The sequence below is a fragment of the Vipera berus genome, assembly GCF_964194415.1.
Source record: "Vipera berus genome assembly, chromosome: 6".
NCBI classification, from domain to species: domain Eukaryota; kingdom Metazoa; phylum Chordata; class Lepidosauria; order Squamata; family Viperidae; genus Vipera; species Vipera berus.
In genome coordinates, this window is record NC_138208.1 from 70,176,962 (window position 1) to 70,200,332 (window position 23,371).

The 23,371-nt window shown below is 36.1% G+C and overlaps 1 protein-coding gene across 4 annotated transcripts; it reads left to right on the forward strand.

The window, feature by feature from the left end:
• Window positions 1-1,294: 1,294 nt before the first annotated feature.
• Window positions 1,295-22,288, forward strand: NUP37 (nucleoporin 37). 4 transcript variants are annotated; one of them, XM_081331217.1, is made up of 10 exons: window positions 1,295-1,356; window positions 1,957-2,142; window positions 2,676-2,800; window positions 7,877-7,949; window positions 9,969-10,060; window positions 13,293-13,383; window positions 14,689-14,870; window positions 16,383-16,433; window positions 18,287-18,380; window positions 20,060-22,288. In XM_081331217.1, the coding sequence occupies exons 2-10, from the start codon at window positions 1,987-1,989 to the stop codon at window positions 20,171-20,173; spliced, it is 978 nt and encodes a 325-aa protein (XP_081187343.1). In that variant the 5' UTR covers window positions 1,295-1,356; window positions 1,957-1,986; the 3' UTR covers window positions 20,174-22,288. The 4 variants fall into 4 exon arrangements, with proteins under 4 accessions (XP_081187343.1, XP_081187342.1, XP_081187345.1 ...); XM_081331216.1 differs by having other exon boundaries at window positions 1,347-1,448; XM_081331218.1 differs by lacking the exon at window positions 1,295-1,356 and adding an exon at window positions 1,366-1,390.
• The last annotated feature ends 1,083 nt before the right edge of the window (window positions 22,289-23,371 follow it).

Below are 23,371 nucleotides of genomic sequence, written 5' to 3' on the forward strand. Positions count from 1 at the left end.
TCGCTTATGTGCTATGTCCTAGATGGAAGGGAGGGAACTGCTAATGATCTTTTCAGCCATCCTCACTACTCTCTGCACTGCCCTCCTGTCTGAAGCAGTGATGCTTCTAAACCAGACTGTGATGTTGTATGGCAGGATGCTCTGGATTGTCCCTCTGTAGAAAGTGGTAAGGATAGGGAAAGATGTGCTTTTTCTCATGCGACACAGAAAATGCAGGTGCTGCTGTGCCTGCTTCACCAGTGTCTCGCTGTTGAGTGACCAACATGTTAACTGCACACCCAGGAATTTGATGCTGGTAACCATCTCCACAAGAACTTCATCTCAGCAAAACAGAGCAGCCAACTAGAGGACAAAAATCCTTCTCAGCATGTCTGTTACTCATCTCACATTAGTCTCTAATAAGGCACTAAAATTAAAAACTGAAACTGAACTAAAAAGCAATAATTAAAACAATCCAAGTTTATTTTGCAAAGCTTCACCTATTCTATACTTACTTGAGTCAGCACTGACTTCACCCAATTCCAACACAATACAGCAATTACGTTTACATAGCAATCTAAGCCAATTTCTTTTTTACTGTGTGTAACCCAAGAGCTTATGCCAATGTGTTGGATAAGCCCACATGGCAACAATGTACCAAGATTAAGCACATTTTTCTTATTGTATTTTCAGCCAGCCAGTATAGCTGTTCCTTGAAGACCACTTTGCCAATTTAACCACAGGTAAATTAACCTGCAATTATCCAACGAAGATAAATAGGCGATTCCGAACAGGCAAAAATAATTTTATACAAAGTCGACTTCTTTGCATAAGGCATTGCAACGAGCAGGAGCGAAGCCAAATTTTAAAATATTAGAAAAATCTAGGAAGCAAAGTATTCGAGGGCTCTTAGTTATGATTTCTCTATAATTAGTGGAAGAGATTGCTACAGTCATGGGCTCTACCGACCCAATTCGTTGCTGAAGCTTCTTCCCGGTTGCTCCATCAGGACTCGGGTATATTTTTTTAGATGCCCTAAGCTTATAAAGACTATTCGGATTCTTATGAAAAGGGCTAGACTCGGTGTAAGAGCAAAGCAGAACACCATCCCTCTCCCTTACTTGTGGGCCACACTCACGTCCCCAGTGCGCTTTGCTCCCAGCGTCGCTCGCCTCCCTCAAACTCACCGCACCGTCAAAAGCCAGAACCTTTTAACTACAGCAGCCGCTTCTGGCGGTTCATTTTTAAATGCTTCGCCATCAGCCAATTGGAAAGCGGCAGCTTTATGCGACCCGGAAGTGCTTTTCCACGGGGTGGGAAAGTGAAGCTATTCGGAAGTGCTCCGTTCTGGCGACGCTATCCGCGGGGATTTGATGGGTAAAACCGATTGTGGAGAAAGTTCTTGGTGTGTGTGTATCTTTTTCCCGCGTAAATCTAGGCCTGTGGAAGAAGAGGCCGGTTCCTCTGAGGTGAGGAACGAGCTGTACGTGGCGAGGCTGTTTCATTCAGCCCGCTGTCTTCCAAGCCTGCCTTCCCCCCGATACTTTTGGGGTGATCTGTGCACGGCCAGGCCGAGCTCAGTAGAGATGCCGGTAAACTGCTAACCAAGAGGTTAGCTCAGGGGTAGGCAACCTCGGCTCTTTTATGACTCATGGACTTCAACTCCCAGAATTCCTGAGCCAGCCAAGCTGGCTCAGGAATTCTGGGAATTGAAGTCCATGAGTCATAAAAGAGCCGAGGTTGCCTACCCCTGGGTTAGCTAATGCAATCCGTTCCACAATGTCTGATTTTTGCCATCTCTTGCTTTCTTTATAATGCACTGGTTGCACTGGTTTAAATGGAGTTTCAGATCTTTAAGGACTGATAGTAAAATGCAACAGTTAAGCTACCAAAGCTGCGGTTTTTCAGGTTAAGTTCTTAGCTGAAAATGTGCATGTAGAATTCAGCATTTAGAATGCCTTTCTTACCCAACTACAGAAAGTATTCTTCTGGTTCCTTCTACCAAAGATGAAGCAGGAGACTTTCCGAAGAGCAGCCTATACTGTGGAATGTAAGGATTATGTGCATGTGGTAGAATTCAATCCATTTGACTGTGGCACTGCAGAATCACTCATTGCATATGGCGGCAATAATTACGTAGTTGTCGGGACTTGCAGATTCCAGGTTAGTATACATTATAATGTTTACATTTATGTAAAAGTGTTAACTTGGAAGCAAAGACTACATTTGGAGCTACATCTGAAATTTGAGGAAAGAGCTTTTGAAACTCAGTGGAGAAGATATACATAAAACAGAAGTTTCCAAAGGATAATTGGTAAATCCATTGCATCAACAAAGTATTGCGCTGTTTAAAGATTAATATATGTATTAAGACATAAGCTTTGGAAGACTTCAGTTCATTTCAGCGATTATCCTGATTCCCCAGGAGACTCGATAATTTTTTAAACCTAGCAATTAGTTTTCTTTCAGAGTCACTGTGTATATATGCATACAAGGGTACAGGTATTGCTTCAGTGAAATATGTATGTCTACTTAGAATGGTATCCTTTTTTAGTTCAATGGGAGCTATTCCCAGACCTGATTGTTTACAAGGGAAAAGGGTATGCAAGGGTCTCATCATGGCAAGGAAGTAGGTTTGACTTTAATAACTCTCTCATTTGTTATGAAGCATATCAAAATATTACATGCATCTTTAGGAAGAAGATACAGCAGTGGAAGGAATACAGTATAAAACTCTCAGGACTTTTCAACATGAAAGCAGAGTTGATGCCATTGTGTGGAGCCCAGAAACTAGACTGGATGCTGTACCTCCCCATATAAGGTAATATGCCTAATAAAAACTTAAAGATAGTAGGATTTTATTTGTTTTAATATTAATTACATATCATGCCTTTTGTGTGGGAGTTCAAGACCAAATACATAATGGATCCCTCCTAATTATGTCTCTTCTCCCCCGCCTCCCCGCAGGCAATCTTTTAAGGTGGATTGGGCTGAGAAAATGACAACTCATAGTTACATAGGGAGTTCAGTATAGGCAGACCTCAACTTACAACCATTTCTTAAGAGACCAAAGTTACACCAGCATTGATAAAAGTGACATGACCATTTTCACAGTTACAGCAGTTGCACCATCCCTATGGTCATGTGACTGAAATTTGGGCGCTTGATAGTTTCAGTGTCGTGGGGTCCCATGATCCCCTTTTACACTCTTGACAACAAAGTCAGTGGGGAAGCCAGATTCACTTAACCCTGTTACTAACTCAACAATTTTTTTATTTATTTATTTATTTATTTATTTATTTATTTATTTATTTATTTATTTATTAATGGGACTTATATCCCGCCCTATCTCCCGAGGGACTCAGGGCGGCTAACAACAACAAAACTTAAAGGTCTCTGTACAGTAAATTAAAATTAAAAATTGAAATAAATTAAAATAAATTAAAGAATACAGGTAAAATTGTAAAGATAATTAAAATCCCTGTCAGTCCAGGTCAGCCAGGTGGAAAAGGAGTGTTTTGAGGCTGCGGCGAAAGGACTGGAGATCTTGGGTCATCCGGAGCTCAGGGGGGAGCTGGTTCCATAGGGCTGGTGCTCCCACAGAGAAGGCTCTTCCCCTGGGGGTCGCAAGCCGACATTGTCTGGCCGACGGTACCCTGAGGAGGCCTTCTCTGTGTGAGCGTACTGGACGATGGGAATTCGTTCCCGGCAGCAGATGGTCCTGCAAGTATCTCGGGCCTAAGCCATGTAGGGCTTTAAAGGTAAGTACCAGCACCTTAAATCTCACCCGGAGGGCAACCGGTAGCCAATGCAGCTCACGCAGGAGGGGTGTAATATGGGAGTATCGGGGTGCTCCCATCACTACCTGTGCAGCTGCACTCTGCACCAGTTGAAGCCTCCGGGTGGTCTTCAAGGGCAGCCCCATGTAGAGAGCATTGCAGTAGTCTATACGGGAGGTAACGAGTGCGTGGGTGATTGTACGTAGGGCATCTCGGTCCAGAAAGGGGCGCAACTGGTGTACCAGGCGAAGGTAGTGTACCACTACCATGCAGTGATTCACTTAACAACTGTGGCAAGACAAGTCGTAAAATGGGGCAAAACTTGCTTAACAACTGTCTTGCTTAGGAATGGAAATTTGGTCAATTGTGGTCATAATTCAAGGACTACCTGTATTAAGTCCAACATTTTAACCACAATCTTGATTCTCCGTATTATACTGAAGTTTGGTATTTTGAAGTATGCAATTTTGCAACTATGCAATTTTACCAATCAGTAAAATTCTACTAAAGAGAGTTTTCTCCATGACTACTGAATGTTTAGTTTATAAGTGGATCTTTACTATAAAACAATACCCTGTATCAAGCTCAATTCTCTGTTAGTATAATGACATCCTGGAACATAATAACACTGGGTCAATCTGAAAGCATCTTTTGCTCATAATTTTGTTTTTAAAGCAGCCAATCTACTATCTTAAGAAATTTGGAAGTAAAATTATTTTTGTGCCATCAAGTCACTGTCAGTTGACAGCTTAGTCCTTCAGGTCTTCCAGTAGTGCATTAACTGTAAGCTACCTTGCTTGTAACAGAACGGAACAACAGTTGGAAGGGACCTTGGAGGTCTTCTAGTCCAACCCCCTGATCAGATAGGAAACTCTATACCAGCTGCCTGCAATTAGTGCAGGTTCGCATCCCACCAGGTTCAAGGTTGACTCAGCCTTCCATCCTTCCGAGGTAGGTAAAATGAGGACCCAGATTGTTGGGGGCAATTAAGCTGACTTTGTAATAATGCCGCTTGGGGGGTATGTGAAAGCCCTAATAAGCAGGCATATACATAGAATGAAGGCTACTGCTAAGCTTGTAAGCCGCCCTGAGTCTTCAGAGAAGGGCGGGATATAAATGGAATTAAAATTTAAAAAAAATATTCAGAAAAATAGTTGTCCAATCTCTTCTTAAAAACTTCCAGTGTTGGTTAAAAACTTCCTTGTGGTCATCTTCTTTTTCTCTTACCTTCCAAATTTGCATAATGTGTCCAAAATATGAGAATTTGCGGTTAATTATCTGTTGCTCTTATTTTGTTCTAGGATTTTTTTCTGGGCAATCTGTGGTATTCTCATGATTCTTCTATGGTTTTTTAATACTTTCATTGCTATTTTACCAAGTACTAATCTGCTATTTCTTAATTGCTAATTCCTTTTGTCTTGATAGTTGATCCTAAAATGTAGAAGCTATTTCCTCTCTAATATTTTTACTGTCAATTTTAAGGATGATTTCTTTACCTATTTTCATTAATTTGGTCTTACTTATATTTAATATAAATCAGAGTAGTTCATCAGCACTACAGTTATTCACGTTTCTTTTTCCAATTTTAAAACCATGCTTATTCCAAACCAGCTTCCCTCAATATATATTCAGGTTGAATAGGTATAGGTGGAATTAATAAGAGGAGAATATATAGCCTTTTCTTACTTTTTTTCTTGACCTTGGACAAGAGTACAGAGAAGAGCAACAAAGATGATTAGGGGACTGGAGACTAAAACATATAAGGAACGGCTGCTGGAATTGGGTATGTCTAGTTTAATGAAGAGAAGGACGAGGGGGGACATGATAGCAGTGTTCCAATATCTCAGGGGCTGCCACAAAGAAGAGGGAGTCAAGCTATTCTCCAAAGCACCTGAAAGCAGGACAAGAAGCAATGGATGGAAACTAATCAAGGAGAGAAGCAACCTAGAACTAAGAAGAAACTTCCTGACAGTTAGAACAATTAATCAGTGGAATAACCTGCCTCCAGAAGCTCTGAATGCTCCAACACTGGAAGTTTTTAAGAAGAGACTGGACAACCATTTGTCCGAAACGGTATAGGATTTCCTGCCTGAGCAGGGGGTTGGAGTAGATGACCTCCAAGGTCCCTTCCAACTTTATTATTATTATTATTATATAAGCCATATCTGTCTGAGCTGTGGATTCTTAAATATGTATAGGTTTTGTATAAGAACAGTTAGATAATTTGGGATTCCAATTTTCATAAGCACATTTCATAGCTTTATCTTATTTATTTGGTCAATGTAATTGAAGCTCGGACTAAAATCATTGAAGCACATAGTTACTGCTGTTTGGTATTCTTTGTCTTTCTTAATTATCCAGTGTGTATTAGTAGTATGTATCAGCAATGGTGTCTCTTGACTTGCATGTCTAGTTATGATCTTATGATCCAGCCTCATCATAAGTACTATTAGTACTCATAAAGATCCTCGCCTCTTCCTCAGCATGTGGAGTATCATCTGACCTGAGCGCCCTTCTAGAACTATATTATCAATCATTTTATACTGTCTATCTGTGGAGTTTCTTGGTAAATACAAGAAATGGTTTACCATTATTTTCTCCCATGCGGTATGAAGTTATGTATTTACCGTTGTCTACAAAGTGATCATATACCTCCAGCATCTTCCTGTATTGCTGCCTCCTTGCTTTAGCTAGACAGTGGGATGGCCTTCAAGCCTTGAGTGACCCTGATGGGATTATATACTTTTGGCTTTTATACTATGCTCATATCTGTTAGGAAGAGCCCTCATCATGATAAAACACCACATTTGCACTCTCGCGTGCTCAAGCAACTGTCATTAATATAACAAAACAGGAATTTCATACAAGAAATATTGAAAAATACAGTGTAATGCTACTTTATCTCAGTCATTGAATGATTTAGAAATCTGCCCAGAAACATTGGATAGAGGGATTCTGTGAAAATACCTTATTTTCTTAAGTCTCTTAGTTCATCACTGACACTAAACTCCTTCTGCTGTCAGTTTAAAAGTGTAGAAGCTGTTGTTCCTTATATGCTATGTGCATAGACAGTCCAGGAATACAGAGCTGTGACTGCTCTAGGATTATCACTTTTTCTAATTAATAAAAGACATTGAAACTTTTAAGAAAGTAAATACATAACAGCAGTGAAACCCAAGTAGGCACCAGTGTCAGTGTCTTCTTACATAAAGCATGCTTTTCAAATAATAAACTTATGAATCTTATCCATTTTGTAACTTATCGGACTTATCAGTTGCCTGAGAAGTAGAAAATAAAATTAGCCATAACTAAAGCTCAAATCCATCAGCAAAATGCAGTGCCATGTGGAACATATAAACAGCTATCTTCTGCCTCAAATGGCAATAAAATATGTATGTTAGTCCTAAATAATGACTTGCAGATTTCATAATTTGTATTTCCAAATCAAATTGTTATTTACTACTTTGTGTCAAGATGCATTTTTATATCATCCCCATATATTTTTCTTGGGTGTATCATTTTATCATATATCTTGAGCAGGAAAGAAAATGTCTTCTCTCTATAGATGATAAATGTTATGTGGTATGCTTTTTTCACTGAAGAACAAATAAAAACATTTTAAATAAATAATTATAGACTACCTGCTTTGCTGTGATCTGTTATGCATATATACAGGTAGACCCTGTTTACCAACTGCCTCATTTAGCAACCATTCAAAGTAACAGTGATGTAAAAAATACATTTTTATGATCAATTCTCACATTTATTATCATTACAGCATACCACAGTCATGTGATCACTAATCATGTGCTTCCCAATCAGCTTGGAACAATCAGTTAATGTAGAATGTAAAAGTCAAATTACAAGTTTTGGTCACATGATGTTTTGTTTAATGACTACTGTGACTTAGTGACCAAGAGGTCATAAGCCCATCATCATATACTTTTCTGTTTACCAACATAGAGTTGCCCAATTGTTGCTAAACAAGGACTACCTATATTGCAGAAGTTTAATAATTAAATGATGTACTTTTTCGTGATAAGATAAAACTAAGTTGAGGAAATCCATAACATGTCAACTGTTACACAAAATTACAGTAAACTGTTTCATTATCTTAGATTTTGTACTGCTGCTGCTGATAGGAAGTTAAGGTTATTCACATCGGACCTCAAAGATAAGAATGAATATAAGGTGAGAAGAAGAAATAAATTATAATAACAAAAAGTGTCTTTTAATACTTATTTGTATACAAATCAATTTAAATTGCAAATTAGATTGCATTGCAATGCCTTGCATTCAGTAATTTTGAACAGACGTAAACAATTGCATTGTATCTTGTATTTTAAAAGGTGATTCTAGGTGACATTTTTGAAGCACATTTGTGGTAACAAGCATGATAGTATTTATTTCAGCAGTTCAAAACTTAAGTTCCATTTTATACTTCTCAATGCACCTTTTAAATAAAATCAATTAAGTTTATAAAATCTAAAGTAGATTGAACTATGAAGAATTGTGAAATTAACTATATGACATATTTAAGAATATTTAAGAAGCTGCTCAGAGTTTCCTTGAACTGCGAGATGGGTGGCATATAAAATTAATAAATAAAAGATGAACAGAAAGTATAACAGGATATTCTGTTACATCTTTGGGTGATGTGCAAGGATTTCTTACTCCAGTTTTTTAGTAATAGCATGGAGAAAATATATTTTCTCTCCTCCTTAGTTATATACAATAGGAGATAAATTGGCTTTCAGTGTTGATAAAGTGAACTATTTCAGTCATGATACTGTAATTCCTCACTTCAGAATTCTTAGATTTTCAGTGTGTGTGTTTTTAACCCAAGCTCAGAGTGATAGGTCTTTGGATTTAAAATGGTTCCTTATATAGAAGCAATCAGCAGCAATTTAAATATAAATGAAGCATATAACTGTTCAGATTTGACAGGATGAATAAAAATGAACAGAACAGTGGAATTTGCAATACAGATAGTCTTCAAGATACAATGGCAGTTGGGACCAGGATTCCCATTGCTAAGCAAAGTGCTCAGATAGCACAATGACATGTGACCATATTGCTTAGCGATGGCAATTTAGGCAATCCCGGTTGACATAATACCAAGACATGCAGGTTATTAAAGCAGGAAACAATGAGAGTCCAAGGTAAGCAGTGTGGGATACCACAGGAGGGTGAAAGAGGCCCAGGGCAGACCTTGCATGAGTTGGTGAAGGTCAGTGTTGCAGATTAGCGTGAGTGCAGAAAGAGCAAAAGGGAGGAGTACACAGTGCATGGAAGCAACGAAAAGCCGATAGGGAGTCTTGCAGTCTTCCCTGCTGGCTTCCCCATTGACTTTGTTTGTGGGAAACCAGCAGGAAAAGTTGCAAATGGCAATCATGACTGTGAGAAGTTGCAGTTTGTCATATGAGCTGGTTATCAAGTGCCTGAATTTTGTTCAGGTGACTATGGGAGATGTTGCATCAGCCAGAACTTCGACGACCAGCTATAAGTTCAGCACCATTGTAATTTTGGACAGTCACTGAACAAATGGATGTTAAGCGAGGATAACCTGTATGTCTCTGAAAATTGGAACCTTACTTGTAAAATTAGATACAATGTAACAAAAAACCCAGAGTGCAAAAGCATTATTGCACCCAAATTCTGCATTTATGATGCGTTGGTATACTGGTTCTGTAGCATGTGCTATGAAATCAGTTAAGAGATCCAAGAATAAAATAATGGCACTTGCCAATTCCTGTGGATAGTGGGACAGAAACCTGAAAGAAGTGTTATTTAACCATTCTAGTAACTTAGATTTATTTATCATTGGGCCTGAAGCTTCCAATAACAAAGACGGCTTTAGTATGGAATTAGTGTTTGTGCAAGCTATTGCAGTGTAATTCATATTATACTTCACTGATGTCAGTTTGAATAAACTAGATCTAAACATACCAGATTGTCTCTTTACAAAACTAAAGTCATGTTGATTTTATTTCCCTCAAAGCTACAATTCAAAATATAGTTTCAACCAGCAAAGTCCTCAGCCTAAATGACTTGGGTCTTGATCTTATATTTTGATCCTAATCTTGCTATCTTCTCCTTATTGTGCCTTAGAATGGTGCCTTAATTTTACCTTGGCTGATTTTGCTTCTTTTAAAATGCCATCTTTGTGTTAATTCTATAATAAAAGATATTTCTCCTTTTTATTAACAGACTTTGGAAGGCCATTCAGATTACATTAATGATTTGGTATTTTCACCTAAAGGTCAAGAAATTGCAAGTGTGAGTGATGACCACACATGCAGGTATATATTCTGTTAGTGAAATATTACTTTAATTATTTATGTCTATTTAATTATTTATGTATATAAATGTGAAAAAATGAACATGTAGAAAATTGATATTTTTGTAGAATTTTTCTACATATATATTTTAGTTAATATTTAGAAGCTACCCACAATTCTAGAATTTGGATGTTTATTGTAGCAAATAGATGATCTATTTTTGGTCTATTTGGTTGGGTGATGGGTTTTCAGTAGGAGAGTTTGAATAGATTCATGCTATACGAATGAAAGACAAGAATATTTCAAATTGATCTTGCTCTTCCCATCCTGTGTCTTGGTGAAGACAGAATTTTCCGAGAGTCATCTTGAACATTCAGAATTAGTTTCAACTCGTTGGCAGTAGGATATGCAGTATTTTCTGTTTCTAATTTCTGCCTCTTAGAAGATTATCTCTGCCTTTGTCCCTTATTTTATATTATTACAGTAATAGAATAATGCAGAACTATATTGAAACTACTGTTTTTAACTGCTTGAGTGAATATAAAAATTAACTTATTAATTTCATGATTCAATACAAATGTACCAATTACTCTACTGGTATGAGGATGTACCCAAGATAATACAGTGTCATTAGTAATGCCAGAAATTGAATATTGTATTAATTAAAGAGTAACATATGTTTTAAAAACAAAAATAATGTAATGATTTTGCCTTTTATGGAAAATTTGCCAGTCATTTGACTACTTACATACATTTTTGAGCATTGGTCTTTATCTGCTTTCATATTTTTATCCATGTGTAATGTTCTGATCTTTAAAATAACTGATATGAGCATTAAAGTGGTCGTACTCTGCTTTACAACAAACTGATAAATTAGGTTGCCAAAGCACTATTACATGTATTCACAAAGAATTAGTTGACATGACTCTTTGGGTCTCAGCCAATGCAACCTTGTAATAGTGAAATTCCAAACATTTACTTAGAAGAGTCTCATTCAAAGTCGTGGAATATATTGTTATCAGGATATAAACAAAAATATCTTTGCAAATGGTTCGTATGTACTTCACTTTTTAAAAAGTTATATGTTTTTCCCAGAATAACATGATTTACAGATAAAAACAGCATGTAGAAATACATAGCTCATTGTTGTGAGTCAAGTGATCTCAAATTCAAGTACGTCTCTACAAAAAAAAATCTGCTAAGGATGATCCACAAAGCATTATGAATTCTTATGAATTCTTATTAATGAGGAAAAATAGCAAAGCAATACTATCATCACCATTTATAGTTGTCTTGAAAACTGAGCTAATTACTGAGTCTCGTCCAGTTTAGAAAAATTATTACCAAATTAGTTTGGATATGCATGAAGTATGTGACTAAAGATCTGGCCTTGATTATCTATTAGCACAATTTTAAACTGTTTTAGTATAAAATCTATCCAGCATTTTAATTCCCTGTACTGATCTGGTTTTTGTTTTATTTTCTTCAAGATTTTGTTCATTGACATTTTAAAAATGCAGGGTATCTATTGCATCCTCCTTTCATGTAACAGAAACCCTGTGCTTCTGTTACAGTGTAGAACATAATAATAATCACATTATTAATAGATTTGGCACATGGTGGGTGGGGGTGGCAGTCAAACTTCCCGTTAGGCATCAGGCCAGAGTCCAGGTGTGGAGACAACGGTGGGGAGTGAAAATGGGAAGCCGCCGTGGGCAATGGGCAACAAGCAGTAGACAGGGCCTTCCCATTTTGACTTCTACCCACTGCCCACCTAGTTGTGGCGGCCCAGCCGTAACCACCCAGCCACGCCTACCTGGCCCTTTGAGGGCAACCAAAATGTTGATGTGGCCCTCAATGAAATTGAGTTTAACACCCCTGTATTACGACAATCTAGGTTCTTAGGAATAACTGATGCGCATGAAGAACTGGCAGCTGTGGTTTCATGTTGTTGTGTTTTATTTATTTATCTCTCTATATCTTGTCTTTCATTATTTTTATAAATAATTCAGGGTGGTGAATATACCGAATACATGTCGTCTTCGACTTATAACAATTCATTTAATGCAGGGGTGTCAAACTGCTGACCCACGGGCCAGACGCGTCATGAAAAAACTGCGCCCAGCCTATTGCTGGCAATGGGGAAAAAGCTCCGATACATTGTGCGACGTCATGTGACGTCGCAAGTTTGAGATGTCTGATTAATGAGTGTTCCAAGTTACAACGGCACTCAAAAAAGGGACTTAAGACAATTTTTCACAAACTTTTCAGAGCATAGATAATAACATTAATCTGTGATGAGATCAATATTATCCCATAATTCATAATGACCATGAATTTATAGCAGTATCAGGAAACTGTTTTATATCAATTTTGTATTATTATACATCAATTTATTTTTATTGCCTGCACTTATTTGAAGTATAAAGTTGTATTAGGTGAACAACAGAATTTGTTGCAGCAGAAGAGAGGCAAGAAAGTATTCTGAATATATTCTGTAACTGAATGTGATCTTATGTTGCAACTAAATTTAAAGCAGATTAAAGCGGTTAAGTCATAAGCTGTAAAATTGACACAATTCTCTTTTGCTTCTTTGGCTTGGGAAGAGGACCTGATTCTTTTGCCAAAATAATTCACTGTCTTGAATTATACTAAGTTCATTTTTAAATAGATAAACACAGAGAAAGTGTTGATTTGTCTTGGAAAAATCTACAAGGCAAAATTTCTGGCACCAGAAGAAAGGGCTTTGTCTGCAGATTACATAATCAGATAGATGCTCTTTGTTTTCACAGACATGTACTTTAGAAAAAAAGGTTCTAATCTCCATTAAGCTATTAATTATATATTAATTCATTGCTATTTAATTTAATAGTATTTATATTATTTTGTTGACTTCTTTTCATATTGCTCTTATATTTTTATCTGTGGTGGTTGGCCAGCACACAAAACAAGGTGTAAATTTGATATATTAATTTATATGAGTGTACTGCATGCAGATTAAGAATGCACATCTCCTTAGTTCAAAGAATACAGACAGGCTATGATCTTAGCTGTAATGAGCACATATAGTATAGCTTTCTCCTACTATATACTTTCCTTTCGGTCAGCTTCATAATCATCATCCACTGATATTAATATATGCATATTCTATCTTCTGTCAACTGCATTTAGGATGAGAAGTCCAGATCTTTACTGTGATAGGAAGGAGTAACAATGTATAACCTCCTTAAACCCTAATCTTTTTTATGTTTAGAGTCTGGGATTTAGAAGGACATTTAAGAGCTTATTTTGTTTTACGTTCTCCTGGAATGAGTGTGGGCTGGCATCCTGAGGATGCATTCAAGGCGAGTATCAACCAAACTGGGAGCTACTTACAATAATTGTAAATAAAAGTGAAGCATTTCAGAATTTTCCAGTGTTAACACTCTGAAAATGTGCTTTGCAGTTATAGGGACATTATATGTTGCTTTAGAAATAGTAACCTACTTCATTGTTTTTAAGCTATTGGAGAAAGGTAAAGCGACTGAGGAAGAATCACTTATGCTCCCCTATGCTCCTGAGAGGATTTTTTTTTTAAAAAAGCTATTATCATACTATGATAATTTAATTATTAAAATGGTCTAGCTTCATTATTTCCAAGGCATTTTGAACCTGTCATTTATTGTCAGGTAAAATAATTTCCTACCATGCTCTTTACTTATTTACTGTCTAGACCAGGGGTAGGCAACCTCGGCTCTTTTATGACTCATGGACTTCAACTCCCAGAATTCCTGAGCCAGCCAAGCTGGCTCAGGAATTCTGGGAGTTGAAGTCCATGAGTCATAAAAGAGCCGAGGTTGCCTACCCCTGGTCTAGACCAAGCATGTCAAACTCATGATGTCATGTGACTTTTTCCCCATTGCTGGCAATGGGGTGGATGCGGTTTTGGCATGACACATCCGGCCCACGGGCCGGCAGTTTGACATGCCTGGTCTAGACAGTTTTTAAGCTTTCTCTTGTGTAAGAGAAATAAAACATAAATGAAATCAATTTTAAAGGCAAGTGGTATAAAAATTAAAATAGCTCTCCAAAACTACCAAATTGCAGTCCCAAGTCTTAGTAACAGCAGAGGTATTCAGAGGAAAAACATGAGTTATAAATGCATCTGTGGGATTGCTTTAAAAGTAAGCACTGATAGGGCTTGATGAACCCTGGTTAATCAAAAAGGTCTCCTTGATAACTCTGCCTTATTGAAAGAAGACTGACTTTCTGGTCTTTTACAATGTCTAATGGGCATGAAAACAAATTTGGGTTGTCGTGTTTAATTTATTGCTGCATTTTAAAGCCACTTGGAATTCTAAGTATGATCTGTTTTGTGGATTTATATTGCTGGATGATGTCATGTGTTTTAATGTTCAGTTCTTCCCATATTTCTCATACTTTTGTTTACGATATAATGAATTGTTGAATTATGATAAATGATGGAGTTGGTTTCATACCAAGATCTTTCTTCAGTTAGAATTCATTTTTGAATGTTAGACATACAGAAAAATCAGACCTTAATTATAAGGATTCTTGATTGCACTGTTGCAATAAGGTATACAGGAGAAACAAGTCTGAATAATGCCATATCCCACGAATTGCAACTGACTGTTATCTTTCATTTGTAGTTGATGGTAGCAGAAAAGAATGGAACGATTCGATTCTATGATCTTGTAACACATCAGGCTATATTGTCTCTCACAACTGATCAAACACCACTAATGTCAGCAAGCTGGTGCCTAAAAAATACTTTTAAAGTTGGAGCAGTTGCAGGAAATGACTGGTTTATCTGGGACATTACTCGATCTAGGTATCATAAAATATTCCATGCATTTTTATTGAGACATTTCAGAATAATAGATTATTATTGTCTTTTTAAAAAATGTGCACAAAATATTATTTATTATTAAGGCCCTATTTAATTTAGAAGTACAAAGAAAAAAGGAAATGCTTAGGAGATCTCATTTTCTGTTACTATAGTCCTTAGTGTAAAACATGGCTTTTCAAGTTTTTTCACTCATTATACCACTTTTAGGATATGGCAACATCCGAGTAGCACCAGTCGCCTAGCAAGGTGTCAAAAACTTGATGACCAAAAAAAAAAAAGGGAAAAAAGTGATGGAATTACAGGTAGTCCTCAACTTACAACAGTCCGCTTAGTGACTGTTCGAAGTTACAATGGCACTGGAAAAAGTGCCCCCTAAGCCACAGCTGAGCAAGACGCCTGCCTACCCGGCGGCGCTCTTCCTCCTGTCCGAGGTTTTCATTGTGAGCATTTCCGTTGAAGATTGGCAGCGTGGGTTGGGTGGGGGCTGTTTGGTTTTTATTTCCCCTGTCTCCTGGGTGGTTGCAGCAGTTTTGGTCACTTCACATGACCCTGGACACTGACCGTCATAAATATGAATCACTTGCCAAGCATCTGAATGTAAATCACAAGACCCTGGAGATGCTGCAACATTCCAGCTGATCGGTGCTTCTTCTGGGCTCAGAAGCACCAGGATCAGCGCCGAGCTCTAGTTGGAGCCTGGTGCTGATCCTGGCGCTTCCACTGAGCCCTGACAGCCCCGAAGAAGCGCTGATCCTGGCACTTCTGCTGAGCCCTGACAGCCCTGCAGCTCCAGCCGTCTCTTGCTCAGGCTTGTGTGGTGCTACCACCAGTTCAGCTCAGTCCCCTCCCCCGCTACCACTTTTCTAGGATGGTCGTGTACCACCTGCCAGATGCCAATGTACCACAGGTGGTACCTGTACCACTGGTTGAAAAGCCCTGGTGTAAAAGACTATTACACTTTAACTGTTGATTAGAATTTGTAGGGAAATGTTAACATAGTTAATACAGTTTTTATGATGTAAAAATAATAATTCTAGAAATTACTTATCAATTTACAAAATAACTTCCTAAATTTTTATTTTCAATTAATATTGATATAAAAAGTCAAGAAAAAGAAAACATGGACATATATTGAGAAATAAAGCCAGGAAAATGTTTCCACTGGATTTCTTTGCTTTATGCATCATTTCCCTTGTATATGTGGATTCAGTAAAGAGAATTAAAAATATCTCTTTTTCTAGCAATTCTTTTTCTATGTTACTCAAGCTTACATATTCTCAAAAGCAATTTCCATGTGAAATGCTTTTAAAATTATGTTGGAAAGCAACCGTTTTGTGTTTTTTAATTGACAGCCTTTTTTACAAATAAAGTTGTTGAATAGCATGTATTTCTGATTGTTATCTTAGAATGAAGTCATGCTGTCCAAATTGTGCATGACCTACTTCTCATCAGGAATTAATGATTTTTATTATTAGAAATTATTCTCTCTTTTAGTTACCCTTTGGATAAGAGGCCTGTCCATGCAGATAGAGCCAGATTATTTAGGTAAGTTTTATTTAGATACATATTTAATTGATGCATTTGATTAACTGACTTCTCCATTAATCATTGGTGAAGGACCATAAGATTTGGCTTTTGCCAATATTTACAGGTGTTGTTTGCATTTGAGAGAGAATCGTGCAATTTTTCTTTGAAGTGTTATTTTAAATTAATTGTTAATATTTTACTCTTTCTATTAGCCTAACCTTTCTCACTTGATTTTTATGGTTGGGAACTCTGAAAATTGCAGTCTTAAAACATTAGGAGACTACCCAGCTTTCAAAGAACTTAGTTAAAAAATGAAAGTCTGTTAAGAAACTGGGATGAAATGGGAAATAAGGGAGAATTGTAGCACAATGTGTAGTATTTTTTACATTAGTTAGAAAGGCCGTCACGTCCAAGTCCTTGCTCAGTGCAGGAATCCAAGTTAAGGCATGTTAGAAAAGTACCATTCCAGCTTGAGCACATACAGTTAAGTAGAATGCATCACATCTTAGGTTAACTGGTTTCACTATTCGGCTGCACTTCCTTTTTAAACATTAAAACCAAAACTTGTATTCCTATAATTTAATTACATGCTTGCACGTCCCAAAGGGCAGATTTAGGATGCAGATCCCTTGGAGATGCTAGAGTAAGCAGCATAAAAATGCTGGTAATAAAATAAACAAGACTTGCTTTCTACTCCCTCAAGTTTTAATTGTCTTTCCCCGAAATTGTCACTTTTTTTCCTGAAACTTTCTTAAGGTATGGTACCTAGAACTGCACACAGTTCAGTACTTGAGGGTGTCTGACCACAGTACGATAGAATGAAATAATTACTTCCCATGGTTTTGGTACTATATATTTCTGATGTACTCTAAAATTGCATATCTATTTTTTGGTAGCAGCATCACATTTTTATCTCATGGGCAATCAATTACTATTCCAAGGGTAATGTTGTTTTGTAGGAATGAAATACAATGCAAAACATTCAGTATTTATGTGAGGAATTGATTACAGGTAGTCCTCGACTTATGATCACAATTAATTGAGCCCAAAAATTCTGTTGCTAAGTGTGACATTTGTTAAGTGAGTTTTGGTTCATTTTACCAGGTTTCTTGCCACAGTTGTTAAATGAATCAACACAGTTGTTAAGTGAATCTGTCTTCCCCATTGACTTTGCTTCTCAGGAGGTCACAGAAGGTGATCACATGACCCTAGGACATTGCAACCATCATAAATATGAGCCAGTTGCCAAGTGTCCAAATTTTGATCATGTGACTATGGGTATGCTACAATAGTTGTGTGAAAAATGATCATAAGTCACTTTTTAGTGCCACTTCAGTCACTAAATGAACTGTTGTACGTTGAAGACTACCTGTATTATTGTATCTTTTACACTGAGCCAAAAGATGTGTGCATGTACATACACAAGCATTAGGCCTATGCAAAGCATTCAGTAGGGGAACTTCACATGACAGTATGAAAAAGCATCCTACTTTAAAGTAGCTATGTCTTTGGAAAGATTCACTTAGATGCTTCAAAAAATGTCCCATGATTGTGTATATGCATAGAGCTATGCATATTGGTATTCTCAACCAAAAGTTGAAGCCACTTACATACACTGACAGCTGGGGAGTCTTTTCTAACAGCTGCACAAACCTTCCAAAAGATGTGGTTGCTTTAATATCTTGCCTACATTATATAAAATATTTTCAAGAGCTGTGGCATAGACTTCTGAAAATGATTCACTGAATTCACTGGAAAAGATCTATTATATACCACTGAAATGATGAAATTCAGAGGTGTTTAATTTTGACTTTCATAATTATATTGAACATTATTTTAAAATGTTGTTAAGGTTCTCTTTATGTGTTTAGATGGTCCCGAGTGAATGAAAACTTGTTCGCTACTACTGGCTATCCAGGAAAAATGATCAGTCAACTTCTAGTTCATCATTTAGGCCACCCTCAGGTAAATTTATGACAAATCAAAGATGTAAAATCCATTTTTAAAAATTTATTGTACAATTTTGTCCTTAAGTAACTTATGATTACATGACAAATCAAGTGTAATCCATTGTGGGAAATTTTCTTTTATTTATTTCTCACTTGGACTTCATATGCTTTGAATCTACTTTATCAGAACATCTCAAGGAAAACTGCATTTGTATGGTCAAAATGAAAAAAAATATAGGCTGGAATTCAGAAAGCTACTTTAGACACTCTCTCTTTAAAGTCTTAGGCATACTTGTAAAGATTTTTTTTAACTTTACTGTTTTTAAACATTAGATTCTCATGGTGCAGTGCACAGTGTTCCTGGTAATGGTTTCAGGTTTTTTTTTTAAAAAAACAGTGTATTAAATGCCATGGAAATTGGCAATTTAAGAAGAAAATCCCTTTTAGATTCTGGTTGTAGTGGATAAGCTGAGGATATTTGGAGCATAAGAAAATATATTCGAGTTCACCTGGCTTTAATAGGCAAGATGTTCAATCTAAGACATATATAGTATTACTAGTAATTAACTTTGTGTCATTGTGATTGTGTCTTCCTGAAATAGTGCTGTAAAATTTGCCTTTTGGCTTTCCATATAAGTTAAAGTGATTATGAAACAGAGATTTGGAAAGTAAAGCTGAGACTATTGGAAAAGACTTGAGAATAAATTATTCAACCTCAATCCTCTGCACTCAAAAGGAACTCAAGGATTAAGAGAATTAAAGTCATGTCTGTATATTTTGCATCTTGTATTGCATCTTATACATATTGTACATTGCACAAATTTAATTCTGATGTCCAGTGGATTAGATTTCCAGAAAGGACTAATGGGAACCAGTTAAAAGAATCATTTAAGGTAGTACCTTATAAGAGAGTTTGAATTTCATGAAATTCTTTCTGGTAGAATGATTATTAGAAGCTACAAAAATAGCATAGTGCTTATACTTCGGTTTAATGTAAATAATATAATAGAACTTCTAGATATCTCAAGCATAGCAAAATGTTCATTTAGCAACAGACATTTCTGTCTGCCTCCTGATATTCCAAGTTCTAAGGCTAAAAGAGTCAGCATACAATAAGTGCATTTCTTAGATATCCATGATGTATTGTGACTGATTTTGCTGATTTTCATCTTTACCAGAGAAAACAAGCAGTAATATTTAGTCACCAAGAGAGCAAAATGTTTACAAGCATCATCTGTTAGTTCTTAATATTTAACTATCAGAGGAAACTATATTTGGAATGTGATGTAAAAGGGATAGACTATGATAAAGGGAAATCTAAGCATTACTGTGGAAAAATAGTAAAACAACTAAATGAAAGTGCTGGTTTCTATATCCAGTGTCAGATCTTTAAAAAAGATTGGGAGGACCATCTTGATTTATTTTGGACTTTTCCGTCATGTACTAACAGTAGATTTTTTTTTTACTTGTATAGCTTATTTTTTGCTAAATCATTATTTTTTGGCTTCTAGTTTCAAATTTAGAAGCAAGCTGTCTTGGGATTTAGAAATTCTAAAGTTATATCCAATTCCAGTGATGATTGCTGGGTTACAGCTAAAGGGTATTTTGAAATTTCTTTTGAAGTTGTCTTACTGTATGATAGATCTTAAATAGAAATAATAACTAAACTAATTAAACTTTTTTTTCTCTCTACAGCCTATCCTTATTGGTTCTGCACCCTTAGGATCTGGTTTAACCTGGCACAGGACCCTTCCACTATGTGCCATGGGAGGAGATCATAAAGTATATTTTTGGGTGACCGAAATGTAAAAAACTATATCTACTCTATAGTGGTTTAAATTATCACATAATGATTAAGGGGGGGAGAGTTGAAGTAATATAGTTGGCTTATTTTATACTTTTTTTTACAGAAACATTACTTTAGAACAAAGTTCTGAAGTTTTTAAACTACTTTGTTTCTAGTTTTAGAAGTGCAGCTGGATTTAGCAAGGCATTGTATTCATTGTTTTCTGTGCAAATCTTGTTGAAATAATCTCTTGTGCAAATCTTCATTTGTTTAAAAGAAGTGCAGTCAAGAGAAACAGTTAAAAATAGATAGCCTGTATGGAAAGATATAAACTTTCATATCATTACCAGCAAAGTAAGAGTGGCTAAAAGTGTTGGTTCATATCCCATCTCAGCCTGGAATGACAAAGCATAGCAAAAACTCTAAAAGTGAATATTTTTAATACAAATTGATTCCTGATATGAATGTGTATATCTGTGTTACCAAGAAATGCTATGCTAACTATAGATAGTGAGGCATGATGTGGTTACAATATATAACGTCACTTATTGGCTGCTAACTTTTACAACTGAATTTACTGAGAAAAAAAGACAAATCCAAAACAGTAACAAACACGTAGTCAATTTCTACAATGAAATTAAATTGTATACTTAACAGATGTTAAGAACCTTTTTATTTGGTCATGATAAATGAGAATGAGATAAATGAGAACTCAGTTTTTTCAGGTTGCTGAATAATGGGCAAAATCCATCCTTTAGTTCAGGCATGTCAAACTCGTGGTGTCACGCAACGTATCCTGACTTTTTCCCCATTGCCAGCAATGGGGTGGGCGTGATTTCAGTATGATGCATCCATCCCGCAGGCTGGCAGTTTGACATGCCTGCTTTAGTTGCTTGAAAATTTAAAATGCCCATAAGCTTCCATTCTTCTGATTAGGACGGCACAATGTGTTTGAAGATTGAGCTGTAATAAAGACTGTAATTTTCAACAATTGCAAAATTCAAACATTATTTATTTATTTCATATGAAAGTTGATAGTATGTAATGGGAAGAGTTCTTACAAACTGAGACAACACAAATCAGACACAAAGAGATGTTTTTAATGAAGCAAGTTTACAAAAAATGCTTTTTCCAATTTCAGTGTTAATATTTCATTTCACATGAAAATTAAAATTATGACTTTATTAACTCTGATGTTGCACAAATATAACAAGGCTACAATAAGTGAAACAAATATTCTGTAAATATATATTATGGGCACTTATTTTATTCAAATGTTAACGTTTTACTTGCTCACAATGGATAGCCCTGTGTCTTTTTATATATTCTCAGTCAAAAAACAAAAAAATTGTACCTCAAAGCTTGAACAAATCTTTAAAAAGCAAACAGCTTGTTCTTTCTAAAAGCTGTTAGTGTGCTAAGTAAAACTGTAAAAGTTTTTAAGAAAATTCAACTGGAAAATAATGACTTTATGGGTCTGTAATCAATGGCTCTACTTCAAAAATCCATTTTGTGCATTTGTTTTAATTAAGCTCATGTGTTAGAGTTTTTGAAGTACACTGTCAAACTTCATGGGACATTTCTTTTTCAACATATTTCTCCTTTTTTTTACAGTTTTTCTATAGGTTAGAGTAGGCAAAATATTGTCAGACTTCAAAGCTCAGCATGCATTTCTCTTTATTTTAGCATGGATTCATACATTCAGATCACAAACACATTTTCTACATCAGTATCTCTAAACACCTTAACAGGTCAATGTGAAACATGCAAGAATCAGAAGAAAGTGAGTTTTTAATTTCAAATAGTTAAAAGTGACCATTTCCCATGTGTGTGTCTGTGTGTATAGTTTCCAATATAATATTCATCTATCATGTTTGGCAGATAACACTATATTTTCTTCTAAATCATAAAACAATTTTGCTCCAAAAATATTTATCAAAAGAAAATAATAATAATTTACATATGTAAATATAGTGATATTTCTGATATTTGGAGTAATTTATGCTAATTTCCAGAATCTATATATATGCCCTTAACATCCTGCAGCTTATAACTTTTCCTGATATTAGCAAATATCAAAAAATTCAAATAAAAAATAAAAGTTTCTGTCAAATTTTAGGATATATTTTTTGAAAAATCTCAAAACTCTTTGTTTTATTGGCTTTTGTATTCAAATGTTTTATCTTTGTGTTATAGTTTCTATAAAATATTACTAACTTAATATCAAAGTTGCTAATATTCTTAATATTTTCATAAATTTCAAATTAAATTGTTACAAATTAAATATAGTTTAGCTATTCACTAGTTCCACAGATCTGAGTTGATCTACTCTGGATCCAAAAACTAGATCCCAATTTATGTAAGTATAATTTACATCTATATCGACAAACATATGAGCTGATGCTTCTTTAAAAACACTGCACTTGATAACATAACAGCCCTGGGGGATCAAGCTAAGGCCCTTCATGATCCAATGTTTTGTTTTCACTATGATATTGAGGATATATTCATATCCCCCTAGTATTTAAAAGTGCAGTGGAAATTGGGAGTACATTTGAAGTAAAGACACAAACTGATCAAGAAAAAGGGTAATGTGGCTGTGGTGCTTAGAGTGGCTTATCCACACTGAAACATGGATGTGCAACAGTATTCTACCCCATGGTTGACACCCACCCACCCACGAGGTCATTGGGACTTCCACATGCCACTCTCCATGTAGAGGAGAGAGATATCCTGGGATGATCTCATCACAGACTGCTACCACAGTTTTCCAAGATGGCACTCGGGACATTTCCACGGGCCCAAAGAGAAGGGGAGACAATTTTACCCATTATGCACATCAGTGTGAAGTGTCTGATGCTTGTCACAGAACCAAAACTGCAGCTTCTATGTTTCCATTCATCCCATTTCTCACACAACTGGTTGTGGAATTTTAGGGGTGCTTTAGAACCAGAGACCACTATATTAATTAAAACACAGATTGGTTTATTGACACTGCTGGAGGCAGAGACAAGCCTAAAGAAGGGTGGGTTGGAGTCTGTTTTATAGACGTATGCATATTAAAATATAGATAGAACAGCCAGGTATTCCACTGGATATAACACATCATGTGCTTTGAGATCAGTGTCAGCTCTACTACGTAGACCAGAATCAGAAAATTAACTTCACAGAAAAAAACAGAATTACACTTTTTTGAGATAAGTTATAATAACAGAACCTCG